The sequence below is a fragment of the Haemorhous mexicanus genome, chromosome 23, assembly GCF_027477595.1.
Source record: "Haemorhous mexicanus isolate bHaeMex1 chromosome 23, bHaeMex1.pri, whole genome shotgun sequence".
In the NCBI taxonomy this organism is placed as follows: domain Eukaryota; kingdom Metazoa; phylum Chordata; class Aves; order Passeriformes; family Fringillidae; genus Haemorhous; species Haemorhous mexicanus.
The window spans coordinates 3,044,978-3,060,028 of record NC_082363.1 but is presented as its reverse complement, the minus strand read 5'-3'; the positions used below and the strand labels follow the sequence as shown (position 1 = coordinate 3,060,028).

The window sequence follows — 15,051 nt, the reverse complement described above, 5'->3', positions numbered from 1 at the left end:
CCTTGTAGTTTCTGGAGATAAATCAATCCCATTAATGTGTTAATATGGGTAAGGCTTATTGTACCCAGATGATTTTGTAAATTCTTAATTAGACCTCTTGAGCAGCCAAATATCTCATCTGAATCCTCTCACATACCAGTGCTGTCTCAGGGATGACATTTTGTTGTCCTTTCTTTCACTGCAGACCACAAAGATGTGCACTTTTTTCTAAATATGCTGACAGCTCGTAAAAGGAAATTATGGAAATTTTTAAGGCTATATTGGGAACTAAAGCAAATCAAAAAACTGTCAGAAACCAAGACTTTCTCCTTCTTCAAGGGCTGAGCCTGGTAAATACATCCATTTGTGTGTTACAAGCTTTATGGCAGAATTCAGACTAGCAGACCTGTCCAGTGCTACTCCAGCTCAGGACACCTGAAAGGTGCCAGCCAGGAGGCAGATGGAGGAGGCAGACCCTAAACTCCTGTTTCTAAAGCTCTCTACATTTTCAAGCTCCTGGAGCAGCATTTGTGATCCAGTGTTTTAGCAAGGTTCACTGCTTTCCTTGCTTCCTGACAAACTGCCTGTGACACATCTCTCAGCCAGCAAATCCATCTTGCTCAGCCATCTCCTCAATGAGCAGCTTCTCCTCGGTTTTGTTTCATGATAGAGTAACTTGATGGTGCCATACATTTTTAATTCTTCAAATCACTCAGGTCCTGGCAAGGCAGTGAGTATTCAGGAGAGGACAGTCAGGGGTTATAGTTTTGTTTGGATTTGCTCTGCTTTTAAAATACATTTGGGTCTTCATGGGGAGAGGTCGTGAACTCTGGTGTGTGAACTTCTCACTCAGGCTTCATACATGCACCTCAGTGTGAACTTCTCACTCAGGACAGTGCATGCATGAAGCCTGGGAAAGATGCACAAGCACAGGTTTCTTCCTGAGGGAATGGACCTGCAGATCAGTGAGATAAATGTTGGAGCAAGTCACACTCTCTCAGCTGACCCCAAAGGAATGCTTAACTGGGTCCTTCAAGTTTTTGTCATTACTACAAATCCTTGTGGCCACTGAAATATCTGGATTAGAACACAGGTTTTCCTCAAGATGTAGCAAGAATAAACAGTGACAGAATTAAGAGTTATCAGCAGAAGACAGTGCAAAAAAATCCCATGACAAATTAGTTCATTGTGAGCCTTATTCTGAGTTCAGAAAAGCACAAAGACCTTGTTTCAGACAATAAAACATGGGCATGGTTCTGTCCAGCAATGGGCCTGTTTCCTTTAGACATACAGCTGCAATAATCCAGCTCTGCTGAGCTTCATTGAAACTTACACATTTTTAAGCAATACCATTGATTTTATCTTGGCTAGATACTTAACTCCACCTTAAAATGAAAAATAGCCTTAAAAAAAGAGCAGCATTTCATTCCTTAACATAATTAAGCAGGCTCAAACTCAAAGTATGAAGTGACTGAAGGCGATTTAAATATGTGAGAAACAGCACTCACTTTTAAAATTTCAAAGGTTTATTAAACCTTAACAAAACACAACAAAAAACTGAACAAGGAAAAATTACAGGGCTGTGAGCACAGAACTAAACAGCCAGGGCCTCATCTACAAAATTGTTTTGGTTTTTATACCCTTGGCCCCTCCCTCTTGTCAGTCAACTCCTTTTCTGCCATCCATTGGTGGAGATCATTTTCTTACAACTTGATCAGAGGTCAGGTGTTGCCATGCCACGATGTCCTGGAGTGCCAAGCAGATTGTATTCTATTTGCCACCTGCATGGCAGTTGTCTTCTGTTCAGTGGGCAGTTTTCCTTCTCTCTTCCACACCCAGGGAGACACCTGCTGATAACAGGCCATTGAATGTCCCTGCATGGCTGATAAGAACTGCAGCATCCCACTGGGAGATGTGAGCCCAGAGGGAGGAGCCAGGCATTCCTACCCGGATAGAATCTGAGATTCTGGAACACCAGCACAGCTTCTCCACTGGATTCCCAGAGGAGCAGCAGCTGCCTCTGCCCCTGGACCTCCAGAGGCAGACTGCACCCTTCTCCAGGATCCCTGCTCCAGCAGAACCAGCCCTGGCACTGCAGGAGGGCTGAGCCACAATTCCAATGGCACTGCTGCCAGCACCCTGACCCACAGGGTGTCAGGCTGTGCTCTGGCTCTGGCAGGGTTGGTTTGGTTTACTGCATTGTTTATTTTATCATTTTATTTTCTTCCCTGGTAAAGAACTGTTATTCCCTGCTCCCATATTTTTTGCCTGAGAGCCCCTTAATGTAAAATTTACAGCAATTCAGAGGGAAGGGGTTTACATTTTCCATTTCACACAAGACTCCTGCCTTCCTCAGCACACACCTCTCTTTCCAAACCAAGACACACGACTCTAGTAACACGCCTGCCCTCCCTAAATGCTCGAGCAGTGTCAGCAATACAAGGGGGAAGGGAGAGAGAACTATGGGGAGAACATACTAAAACAACAAAATATACATCTATAAAACTTCTCTTAACATACACATCCCTTAATTGTGAGTGCCAACCATTGCATTGCCCATCTATAACAAAATAAAAAATAACCTACCCATGAAAGGCCCAGTTATTAAGGCTTCAGACTGGAAAGGAGAACTAAGTGCTCTCCTCCAAGGAGTGTTGTCCTGTTCTTCTAAAGTTCTTCTTAGTCTTCTCATGTTTACATTTTTTAATAGAGTTTTTCATGCACTTTTCATGTAAATTATGATTGTTTTACATTCCTTTCTGGAGGAAGAGAGAATTGATAGACTGTTGGTTTGACCAGTGTGGTTGGAGAAGTAGCAATTTCATGGTCACTTTTAGAATTCTGTAAATATTGAAGTCCAGAAATAAATGCACCTTTTTAACCTTAAACATCACAGCATGTGAGTGCCATTCATTTCGTGTCATATTGCAACAAAGGAGCATCACCTCGAGTAAGCAGCAGTGATTCAGTCTGCTCACCCAAGTGACAGGGAGAATAGAGTCCAAGCTACCAAAACCACTGCAAAAGTATTAAGATTTTTCACTGGGGATTCAAGATGTGTTAAAAGCAATTGACAGAACAGAAGTACATCTCATGGAGTGTGCAGACATGGCATTCTTTGCCCCACAAGTATATTATGCCTCATGCATAGCTTGCCCACACTCTTTTGAAAACCCAGCCCTCAGCATCTGACCAGAAAGAGTATTAAGCCTTATTAAGCTTATTAAGCCATCAACAAAGGCTTTAAAATTTAAGAGTTGGCTGGCTTTCTTCAAATGCCCATTTCTGCCAGTACCTGCCTAGGCCAGGAACATCTGTCCAGTCATAATCTGCACTATAAAAATTCGTCTGCAGCCACTTATCTTTCAAGTTCCCTTACATGAGATACAACCAAACACTAAAAAAATCCTTTGCAAGCACAGCTCATGGGTGCCTGTAGAAGAAAGGCTCTGCAGCAGCAAGGGAAGAGCAACGCTGCCATCTGCAGACACTCGGAATTGAAGCTTCCTTATTTGGAAAGACCAGCCATGTATTGACAGCATGTTATCCTGTATTTTATCTCTAAATGTGTTTGTAAAGCACTCTGTGCCACTGGCCAAGGCAGGAAAATTTCAAGCCATGCTTTAAGCTCCTTTATGACACACATGGGGGAGGCATTATGCTGTCACAGTTGTATGGAGCAGTGACCATGGCACTGGAAAACTGGCAGAACACACTGGTGAGGATGAAAAAGTTCATCTTTATTAAAGGTATTAAAGTTCAGCTGAAACCTCCTTACAAACACTGAACAGTACACAGCACAGAAAACTGCATCAGAGAAAATTCTGCACATTGATTAATAACCAGAACTATTCTAAGCCTGCCATTAGTAGGGAATGATCACTGTTACAGAGCTGTTTGCCTTGTGATAGGGAAGGACAGGACTATGTGATTCATAAAAGGACTTTTAGACAAAAAAAAAAGTATGATTTTTCAGGCACTAACACTATAAACATGGCAGATTGTCCTAGATTGCAAGGCAATGTGTATTCTATTTGCCATCTCTTAGAGGTGTGGCAGTTGTCTTCTGTTCAGTGGGCAGTTTTCCTTATCTCTTCCACAATCACCCCTCCCTGGGGAGGGGACACCTGCTGATAACAGGCCATGGAATGTCCCTGCATGGCTGATAAGAACTGCAGCATCCCACTGGGAGATGTGAGCCCAGAGGGAGGAGCCAGGCATTCCTACCTGGATAGAATCTGAGGTTCTGGAACACCAGCACAGCTTCTCCACTGGATTCCCAGAGGAGCAGCAGCTGCCTCTTCCCCTGGACCTCCAGAGGCAGACTGCACCCTTCTCCAGGATCCCTGCTCCAGCAGAACCAGCCCTGGCACTGCAGGAGGGCTGAGCCACAATTCCAATGGCACTGCTGCCAGCACCCTGACCCACAGGGTGTCAGGCTGTGCTCTGACTCTGGCAGTGTTGGTTTGGTTTACTGCATTGTTTATTTTATCATTTTATTTTCTTCCCTAGTAAAGAACTGTTATTCCTGAAAAAAAGGAAAGATATGCTCCCATGTCTTTGCCTGAGAGCCCCTTAATTTTAAATTTATAACAATTTGGTGGGGGGGGGGGGGTTTACATTTTCCATTTCACACAAGGCTCCTGCCTTCCTCAGCACACACCTGTCTTTCCAAACCAAGACACAGATGAAGACCTTCTTTTTTTTTGTGACTGTGTTTTAATCCATGTGTAAAAATACAACTTGAGTAATACAAAATAATTAAACATAGCATAATAAACTGAGTAACATTCAGACAGTTTATTGGGTAAGAAGAAAGGCCAGGAGGTGCTTTAGAACACATTAACAGATGGGCTACATACCAGTTCATCTACCAGTGCACATTCATCACACTGCAATACAGCTCATCAAGAGTGACCTGAAAGAAAATTTCTAAAGTTTATATTCAGGGAAAGTAGCATGGGACAGGGAAAAGTCGGGTAGGGGAAGAGACCCAGCATCTTCATCACAAAGCAAACCAATAAATGAACCTCTCTAACCACTCACTGATTATATGTAAAGATTATTTTGGCCTAATCACATTGGTTAAGTCACCCTTTATGTTAGCTTCTATCTAAAATGTTTTCTAGTACTAACAAGCTTTTTGGAAAGCACAGAGATAAAACACTTTTTACCTTCAAAGCTCTTTATGACAATGATGTCAGCTGAGCAACCCTGTAAATTAGGCAAAAATTAGCTGTTTTCTGAGACACAGAGAAGTTAAATGACTTCATCAAAACCATGGTGAAGAATGTGTTAGTTATTACTAATATCCTCAAGAACCTGGAATGATACTGTTCTTCAAAGAGAGGGAATTGGAGGCAACCAGCATCTGCTAGTAAGAAATTACCGAATTTTCATCTCAGTTTTTCTATTAAAATACTTTTAATTCCCCCTACCTCAGAAAGTGTTCCACACATATATTTTTGTAATAATGAGCTGTTTCATCTTAGTAACAAAAAGCACTGGTCCTTTCCAGCCCTAAGTAGACATCCCACCCAAGAAAGGGTAGGATGTCAAGATACAGTAAGAGTTACACACTCCAATGATCTTCCCATTATTACAATTACAGTTATCAAAGATACAAGCCAAGTTACTTTAAGGAATTTAGCTGGAGTACTCTAGTTTTTGTAAAAAAAGTAGAGAAAAGATAACTAACCATTCTTTGAAATGGAAAGCTATTAAAAACCAAGCTATCCTAAAATGAAGCACACAGCTGCTACAAAGGGCAGGATTAACCCAATAAACTTGTATATCCCCAAGTGCAAGGTTAACAGATTTGTCAGCTCAGCCCTTACTTATCTCTACCAAAAGCTTTTGGTTTGCAGAAATGTGAAATGGATATTGGAGCTAGGCTCTTCTTCATTCTGTAGGTCCACAAAGAAGCAACAGTAGAAATTTGCTGTGTATATCTGCATTGAATAGTCTCCAAAACCTTCTGGATCTCCCCTCCATCCGAGCTGAACTCGTGCATTTTCTCCTTGTGTTTTTAATCCTAACAAGTATTTTGCTGTAGCAAGCAGCTGCTGAAGTCCATCTCTTCTTGTCCAGTGCCAGATCAGAGAGATCATTTGCCCGTTTTAATAAAAAAAAGATGAAACTGTGGCTCATTAAATAGGCCTGCAAAGACTCCTCCCCATTAACTTCAGCTCAGATACAACTGCTGGGTAACAGTGGATAACATGAAGCCATAAAACCAGTGTCTAAAGAGCTGTACCATGTACTCTGGTACCATCAGCTCAGCTTTACTGCTGTCAGTACAACCCACTACTGGGACACTTGGCTCTTTCAGATTTACACCATGAGGCTATAGCTTACCTATGCCAGATGCAGGGTAACACCACGTGAGCTTATTGCTAGTTTATTGCTCGTGTGTAAAATGGTTCCCACACACACTTGTTCAAAAGCAAGGCTGTGACCTGGCACCTGGAGCTCTAGCTCAACATCTGCATCAATTCCTCTGAGCTTATCACAGCTCCTGCAAAGCTTTTCAGGAAACCTGTGTACAGGTACTAAATAACACAGAAGAGAATTCAGTTGCCACTAAGTAATATACTATGGATCAAATTCATCTTTGCACTGGAAGGCACATATTTTCCCCATTATGTTTGGCATGTTTTTCACACAGCTGCATAGCTGCTGAGACAATCAGCTCTCCAAAGGGCCACATGAACAGCAAGTGGCAAGGAGAAAACAAAGCAATGCTATAAGGTATAAAGTGGGGAACTTCCCTTCAGAGCTCACTTAATTGTGACTCAGTGACACAAACTCTGGACTCCATTAGGAAAAATCTTGTTAAAAAGATTGGTTTATTCCAATTTCCAGTCCTAATTTTTATGCAGAGCCAATGCAATAATTCAGATTTGTTTTTTCCAACACTATATCTTCCTTCTTTGGTGAACTGGGCTTTTTATAATAAAACATTTCACTATAATACTGTGAATAATAATCTAAATAAATAGAAAAAAACAAATTGAAAAAAAAAGCTTTTTTAAAATCAAGAATTTGTTTCCCACCTATATATCCATTAATCCATAGCTATTCAGAGAAATTTGGCACTCTGTCAGCTCTCCCTAACTTAAAAACTGTCATTTCAGAAAGTAAATTCTAAGCAAATACAAAAATGGAAACCATTTGTTTTTCTACCCATTAAGGGCTTTCCAGTTACATGGTTTGCATTTACAGCTTCAGCTTTTGTAGCAGAATACAGATTTACTGGTTTTGGCCTAAAGTTTGTGCAGTGGGCTATTTGTGCTCCATTTTAGCACAACCCACAGAGATTTATAACTTTGACATTTCTAGACTATATGGGACAAGCAGAAGCAATAGTTCATGAATCAGTATCTAGTGCATTTCAGGGGGCTTGGAAATAAAGGCTCAAAATTTGGCTAGGAAAAGCAAAACAAAAGTTAAAACATGCTACAGATGAAGATGAAATACACTTACAAGAGAGTGAATTAATGGCACCTACGTTGTGATACTAAACATTTGGCAGTGTTTTCTGATTCCCATATGGGAGCCACTGGACTCCTTCACCACTAAAGGAGTGATAAGAGAAATCATTGTGCTTGTGAAGTGAATGGAGAGTGTGATTTGAGGCTCTAGCTTTCATTGAACTGACAGTGAAAAAGTTAGGCAGCAGAAGGATGAGGTTCTTTAAACATTTCCTTGACCTTATGTCAGCTTGTTCCTCAAAGCAAAGCCACACAGTTCTCCCCTTCTGAAGAACTGATAAATCACTTTTTTGAAGGTATAAGCTGTGTTGTACAAGCTATCCAAGGCCAGAAATCATAACATTCACTATCAACAGTGCAAGGTGGTCTTTCCATTCTTCTCACTGTCCATAATGCGCCATTTATTCATAACATCCACTGGTAATTGGCATGAATAGTGAATTATGAGGCCTGACCCTACAGCTCTTTTCACAGTTTGGGGAGAGCACCAGCTGGTGCCAATGTAATGCCAAAAACATAGAAAAGGCCCAGCAGCAGATTGAGTTTGGCTGTCCGCTGAGGAATTTTGCTGAAGTTCTGACTCCGGAACTGTCTTTCCAGTGAAAATGCCATGGGGATGGTGAGCAGTGGCAGTGCCATGCTGATGGTATAGCGTGTGGCCAGCACACAGAAAATCAGGTAGGGCAGGAAGAGCAGCACAGTGTAGAGGATGTAGGAGAAGGTGGGGCCAATGAGGATGGCCAAGGTGACGATTCCCGCCTGCCGGTCTGACTCCATGTCCCGGGTGTTGTTGCTGTGCAGGATGGCCTCAGTGCTCAGGGCCAGAGGGACAGCGTAGAGCAGGGGGGTCAGAGACAGGTAACCAACCTGCACTGCATGGGCAAACACCACAGCCAGGGGCCCAAAGGTGATCAGGATCACCACATCGCCAAGGGCAACGTATTTAAATCCAATTCCTGTGGCAAGACACAAGAATAAAATCAAGCATTATTAAAGAATTCAAATGACAAAAGAGAACGGATGACATAACAGTTCAGCCTTTCTCATAGGAATATTACAAAACAACCAAAGCACATGCAGCTATGGACAAGAAACATGTTATTTCTTTCTTCTTTTTTAAGATAAGAATTTCTCCAGACAAACAATGTAACAAAAACTAAGGGCCACTGTGGCATTCACAGTCTCTGAAATAATCCCTTTGTCCAGGATTTTTCTCCTGGGAAGCTGAGAGGCCTCAGAGAAAAAGGAAAATAATTCTTATTTCATTTGCTTCTCCCATGTGGAATGTGTTTGGAGATTGCTTACCCACAGGTGATTGTTCCATTGCATTCTGCTGTGAGTTGTTTTCACTCTTTGGCCAATTGGGGCCAAGCTGTGTCAGGACTCTGGAGAGAGTCACAAGTTTTCAATATTATCTTTTCAGCCTCCTGTAAGTATCCTTTCTGTAGTCTTTAGTTAGTATAGTTTAGTATAGTATTCTTTAATATAATATAGTATTTTAAAGTAATAAATTTGCCTTCTGAGAACTTGGAGTCAGATGCATCATTCCTGCCTTCGTCAGGGGGCAATGCAAATACAACAGGCCAGGTTTAAATACCCACCTAGAAATAGCTGTCTGCAGAAACCTATAGAAATAAGGTACTTTTCAGTGTGATCATGCATACTAGAACTTGATCCTGAAGAAATACAGAAAATGTTCAGAACGAAATGCAAAGCTGACAAGATACTTTCAGGGAAATGCACATATCTCAAAGTCTGACAGTTAGAAACTAAGTTGCTTTTTCTTCTCCTCCTAATGATGTTTGTATCTATCCAACACAGGAAGACACTAAAATATCCTTGTCTTATTAAGAAGAATCACAAACTGTACAGCATTCACAGTGAAGCTCCATCTAAAGAATAACAACAAAACATTCCAAAACAAAGTAACATTCCCACCAAAGGAAAGAAAATATGCCATTAGCTACACTGCTAAAGGATATGAGATAAACTTCACAAAAAGATTCAGCAACAGTTCTGATAAGCATCAAAAGCCATATATGTAAATAATAATGCCTCAACACCACTATCCAACTGAAGATCTTAGTATGACTCTTCCCACAACATTCAATTGCAAAGAATACAAGTTTATGTACCAGTACTTCAGGAAATACCATAAATATTTTAATGCAGTGCACTAGATAGATCACGTGTGTCTCCTAGAAACCTCTTGACAATTCAGCTGATTCTGTCACTTCTGTATTCAGATTCCCAAGAAAAGGATGCAGCACTTACCTCCGGTATAAAGGAAGGAGCTGGAAAGTCCTCCAAAGTAAATCAGGGCCAGGTGCTCCAGCTTGAGCGTCGACACAGCATAGAGCCCAGCAGCGCAGATACAGCCCACGGTGTAGAGAAAGACTCCAAACCGGACTACATCCTGCGGCTCCAAAATCTGGTCCACCAATGTCCTGTCATCACTCTTCTTGTGATCGATGCCTTTGGAAAAGTCGTAATAGGTATTCACCAAGTTGCCGGCCCCGTGCACAGCCAGGACGGTCACGGCGCTTCCCACCAGCAGCCCCGGGTCGAGCGCTCCCTCAGCCCGGTACGCCAGGGCGCTGCCCAGCGCCACAGGGGTCAGCGAGGCGCTGAAGCTCCAGGGCCGGAGCGCCAGCACATAGGCCGCGCACTTGTGTCTCCAGCTGCCGGGGGCGGCCCCGTCAGCGCCCGCCAACGCCGTGCCGCTGCTCTCGCTCCCGCGGGGGCTCTCGGCGCTGATACTGATCTTCTGCACCAGGTCTGCTGGTCCCATGCTCGCCCCGCTCTCGCAGCAGCAGCAGCAGCACCTAGAAGGGGAAGGGCCGCGCGTTAGCGGGGCCCGGGAGGAGCGAGGGGCGCCGCCGCTATGGCGGCCTGCGGGAGATGCCAGGGCGCCGCCATTACCCGCCCTACAGGACCTCCAGCCTGACAGGCCTCGCCACCCCCGCGGCTTTGTGCGAAGCGTTCCGCACCTGCCGGTACCTCCCGCTGTACAAACTAAAAGGAAAATGAAGCGGCCGACGGCGTCATCCGCGGCGGCGAGGGGCTCACCCCGCAGCACGCGCCAGCACCACGGTTCATGTCAGAGCCGCCACGGAGCGCCCAAAGCCCGGCGCAGACACAGCCACCTCTGCTGCTGTCACGGGCACGGCCGGACGCATTTCAGCGGAGCACAGCGGGCACGGCAGCGCCCTGCTCCCTTTGCGCATGCGCAGGGCGCACTCAGCGCTCACACCCGCAGCGTGGCTTGCGCGGGGAAGGACCTTAAAGCCTTAAAGCTTATCTCGTGTCAGCCCTTGCCACGGCAGGAATACCTTCCGCTGGCCAGGCTGCTCCAGGCCCCATCCTACACGGCCTTGGACACTTCCATGGATGGGGCAGCCACAGATTCTCTGGGCAACTTATGCCAGGATCTCCCCAAACATTTTCCTAAATTTCTTCTCTTTTAGTCTGAACCCATTTCCCCCTTGTTCTGGTTAAGAGTTCCTCCTTGTATGCCTCTACAGATACTGAAAGGGTGCTCTGAGATCTCCACACAACCTTCTCTTCTTCCACAACAGCACCACACAGCTCGGTGTCACTTGCTGAGGGTGCCTCAATCCCATTGTGGCCGACAAAGTTGGTGAATACTATCAGCCCCTGTACCACCCCTGAGGGACACTGCTCGTCCCTGGTCTCGAAGTGGACAATGCGCCGCTGACCGCAACACTTTAAGTGCGGCTATCCCGCCAGTTCTTTATCCAACGAGTGGTCTATCCATCAAATCCATGTCTCTCCAGTTTAGAGACAAGGATGTCATGCAGAACAGTCCAAGCGCTTCGCTCAAGCAGATGATGCCGCTTGTTCTACTCCATCTACCCATGCTGTAGCCCGGCCCTAGCCGGCACCTCACGGAAGGGCGGAAGCCGGCATCGGGAGGGTGGGCCTACTGAGTAAGCCCAGCCATTCTATTGGTCAGATGCACTGCCACTCAGTCACTATTGCCTTGATGATTGGTGAAAAGGCGACTGCCCTTGCGGTTCCTTGGGGAAGGGGTGGAGCTTTGAGCGCTTCTTCCCCCTTTCCCTTTTTCTATTGGTCAGATGTGATGCCGATTACGGCGTTCCCGGGATCCTATTGGCCAGCCGCGGCTCGCTGGCGCTGCAGGCGCGGCGGCGGGGCAGGCACGGGGCCCGGGGCCCGAAGTAGGGGAGGCGGCGGCGGGTGAGTGAGAGCGGCGGTGCCTCTCATCTTCATCGGCTCCCCTTCCCCTCACCTCCCGCTTCCTGCCCGGCCCGACCTGCCCGAGCGCCCGGTCGCGCGGCCCCACCGCCTGCGGCCCCGCCGGCCGTGCTCGCCTTGCCCCGCCTCACCCCTCCCTCACTCTCGGCCTGCGGGGCTCCCCCCGCACCCGGGCCTGCCGGGTCCTGCCCGCTGGGCTCTGTGGCCCTGAAGGAATCCCAGGAACTGCCTCCGGCCTGGGCTGATGGGCAGCAGCAACCCCGCCGCTGCTCTGTGATCCGGGGAGCCTCTGCTGGGCTCCTGCCAGCAGCCGCCTCGCCCATGGTCCCGCTGGATGTCTGTGACCGCGTGTGGAATATTTGGGGAGAAGCAGTTGAAGTTCTGGTGTTAGTGCTTGGTTTAGTCTTACATAATCTGAATATCGGGGCGGGGAGGGGGTGCGCCAAGCATCTGAAATGTTTTTGACGTAAAGAAAGGCTCCTGAGAAAGTTTGTTTATGTGTTATGCTGGGAAACCCCGTGTTGCAATGACTGGCGTTGCTATAACTGGACTTCCAATCTCTAAATATCTACTGGAGGATGTAACACTTGCCAGTGCTGAGTCTTCCTTGTGTTGGTGTGACATTGAGATTTCTGTGAAGAAACTTGGATGGAAGTGTTCAGGGAGGGCATATGATAGTGATATAATCCTGGGAATGGTTGTGCTTACTTATTATAGGTAATTGCAAACCCTAGTTTCACCCTGCTGTTTTTCAACTGTTGCATTACCCTTGATTTAGGATTAGATCACCCTAGGGGACGTGGCCTACTGTGATGTATTTTGGTATTTGAGGAGCTAGAGAGCAAATAGGCTGGGGGTCATGGTATGTGGTGATACAGTTTTATCATGGAGTGTAATGCCTAAGGAATATAGTCATTGCTTGTAATTTTATGGTCTACCAACACAGCATCTTTATGGGTGTTTTGGGAACAGTTAGGAGGGACAGCCTTAAGAAAGAAGCTCGGAGATTTCAGTTCAAGCAGTAAAAGATGTGTGTCTCTGAAGAATTTACAGGACTTGATGCCCCTGAGCCCCAGCATACTGCCACCATGTCGGGCACTGTGTCCATTCTCCAGCAATTTGCCAATGGCTTGAAGAGTCGCAGCGAAGAGACAAGGGCCAAAGCTGCCAAGGACTTGCAGCATTATGTCACCATGGAGCTGCGTGAGGTGAGTGCTACCAATGGCATTATTCATCCTTGTGTATCATGTGAGTGTAGAGGAATGGGCTGGTGCCTTGGCAGTGGAGATTTTTGGAATATGGAAGCTGGTCTTAGGGAGGAGATGGGAGCTTATCTTTGCCCCCTGGCATGTTGGAGAGGTGAGAAAGTTGGTGACACAAATGGGTGGTCAAGTACCAGAATAAGTAAACTTGCTGCATATAGGTCACAAATAAGAGAAACTATTTTGAGCTTGTAACGTATGGTTGATTTAATTTCTTTCTGTTTAAGTGGCATAAGAAGCATTGTCATTATGGAGGTTTTGGAGCAGGAGGGAGAGAGAGTGAATGCTGAAAGCTGATTTGAACTTTTTGCTTTTACAGATGAGTCAGGAAGAATCTACCAGGTTTTACGATCAGCTGAACCATCACATATTTGAGCTGGTCTCTAGCTCTGATGCAAATGAAAGGAAGGGTGGCATTCTGGCTATAGGTAAGTGAAAGTGCATAATGCTTCTGCTGAATTTTCTCTTAATGCAACTACCTTTAGGGACAGATTTTCAAAAGGAATGAGCTTTTATAGTTGGGGCCTGATGTCTGACAGCTCAGGATCCTGGGCGTGTTCTAGTTGCTGGCTCTGAAAATCTGCGTGAAGTGTCAGCATGGGAGCTACTGAAAGTGGCTGGAAACCTGGTACTTAATGGGCCCTGAGCTCTTCTTGGAGTTGAACATCAAATGTGAATGCTGAGCACATGAAAACTCTGTTCTGGAGCTCAGCTGAGAGCGCTTTGTGCTGACCCTTTCTATGTTTCAGGGTAGGCTGACTTTCTCAACTCTCTTCCATCTGGAGAGATCGATTCTTGTTATTTAAATTTACCTGGCTCCATAACAGCAATTTCCATTCCCAAGAGGGGCTCACAGAGCTTCTGCTTTGATTCTGATCACCCTCTCCATTAGCAGCTCTGGCTGTGTGCTCTCTGAGATTGCAGAGCTGCCTGAATCCCCACTCTTGGGGAAGTCAGCTTGCATAAATACTTTGCCTTCCAGGCAAGTAGCCCTGTATTGTAGCTACTGTAGTTACTTCTTAAATAGCCAGGGAGATGTTTATGGTTTAGGCTCATAGACATAAAAATCATCCAGTCCCAATGTGTTTGAAGGCAGTGTAAATCCCTCAGAGAAATCTTTATTGATAACATCAGGTCTTAAGCTGACAGTATCACATTCAAGTTGTTTTGTGAATTTAGTGATGTTGAAAGGTGCCAGCTTGACAGCCCTGGACACTTATGGCCTCTTTATCTACAAAGCAAGTGCAACTCAGGCACTGGCAACGAAAGCTTCTGCCATGCTGGTGTCTGATGAGTTTCCTCCACCCTCTCCAGGAGAGGCTGTCTCTAGGACTGAGGAGGAGAGCATTTCCTTGGTCTGTGTAGTCTCTGACTTTTCTTGTGAGGGGTACTAGCTGTAGTAGTTGCATGCAGATGGATGTCTTTCTATTAGGAATGGTTCTGTGATCCCAGGGTGAATTATTTTTTTCCTCTTCTAAAACTAAAATTAGGGAAAATTTATGAGGCTACCAGATGCGTTTTTCCACTCTCTTAAAAGTTCAGGCTCAAAAGAATGGTGGCCCTTTCCTGAGCTTGATTTTTTTTTTTCCCCTGTGGATTTATAGTTTAGGGGGGCTTAATGGGAATCTTTAAAGAATGTGTAGGGAATACTAGCTGTCATCCAGGGATTCCCTACTGTCTGCCTCACTGACTCTTGGGGAGAACTGCAGCACCTGAAAACTGCAGCATTGCTCCCTTTCTCTGCAGCAAGTCTTATCGGTGTTGAAGGAGGTAATGCCACCCGTATCGGCAGGTTTGCCAACTACCTGAGGAACCTCCTGCCATCCAATGACCCTGTTGTGATGGAGATGGCTTCCAAGGCTATTGGGAGGCTTGCAATGGCTGGTGACACCTTCACAGCTGAGTATGTGGAGTTTGAGGTGAAACGAGCTCTGGAGTGGCTGGGAGCTGACAGGAATGAAGGTCGTAGACATGCAGCTGTAAGTGATGCCTTTTTTGTTGTCATGAAATAGTTGGGGTTAGTGAACAGGGGTAGGAAATATGCACAGAAATCTGCAGAAAAGCTTTGGTCAGGGTGG

The 15,051-nt window shown here is 45.4% G+C and overlaps 2 protein-coding genes across 6 annotated transcripts in view; one reads left to right on the top strand and one right to left on the bottom strand.

Moving 5' to 3' along the window:
* Positions 1-4,675: 4,675 nt before the first annotated feature.
* UBIAD1 (UbiA prenyltransferase domain containing 1) lies at positions 4,676-10,557 on the bottom strand. Its single transcript, XM_059866504.1, has 2 exons — positions 9,747-10,557; positions 4,676-8,428 (listed from the first exon to the last, which is right to left on the bottom strand). The coding sequence occupies exons 1-2, from the start codon at positions 10,261-10,263 to the stop codon at positions 7,941-7,943; spliced, it is 1,005 nt and encodes a 334-aa protein (XP_059722487.1). The 5' UTR covers positions 10,264-10,557; the 3' UTR covers positions 4,676-7,940.
* Positions 10,558-11,580: 1,023 nt separating this feature from the next.
* The window catches only part of MTOR (mechanistic target of rapamycin kinase), a 69,921-nt gene continuing 66,450 nt past the window's right edge, over positions 11,581-15,051 (top strand). Inside the window, exons 1-4 of one of the 5 annotated variants that reach the window (XM_059866431.1) lie at positions 11,581-11,693; positions 12,756-12,919; positions 13,293-13,401; positions 14,720-14,952. In XM_059866431.1, the coding sequence (XP_059722414.1) occupies positions 12,800-12,919; positions 13,293-13,401; positions 14,720-14,952 (462 nt within the window). In that variant the 5' untranslated portion in view covers positions 11,581-11,693; positions 12,756-12,799. Of the gene's footprint in view, positions 11,694-11,770; positions 12,098-12,755; positions 12,920-13,292; positions 13,402-14,719; positions 14,953-15,051 lie in introns of those variants that run through there. The other 4 variants (XM_059866433.1, XM_059866432.1, XM_059866434.1 and 1 more) reach the window with 4 other exon arrangements.

Excerpts from the sequence above, each read along its gene's own strand:
- UBIAD1 (XM_059866504.1), bottom strand. The coding sequence starts at position 10,263 with ATGGGACCAGCAGACCTGGTGCAGAAGATCAGTATCAGCGCCGAGAGC. Across the intron at positions 8,429-9,746 it reads CTCCTTCCTTTATACCGGAG|GAATTGGATTTAAATACGTT; the intron begins GTAAGTGCTGCA and ends GTCTTGCCACAG.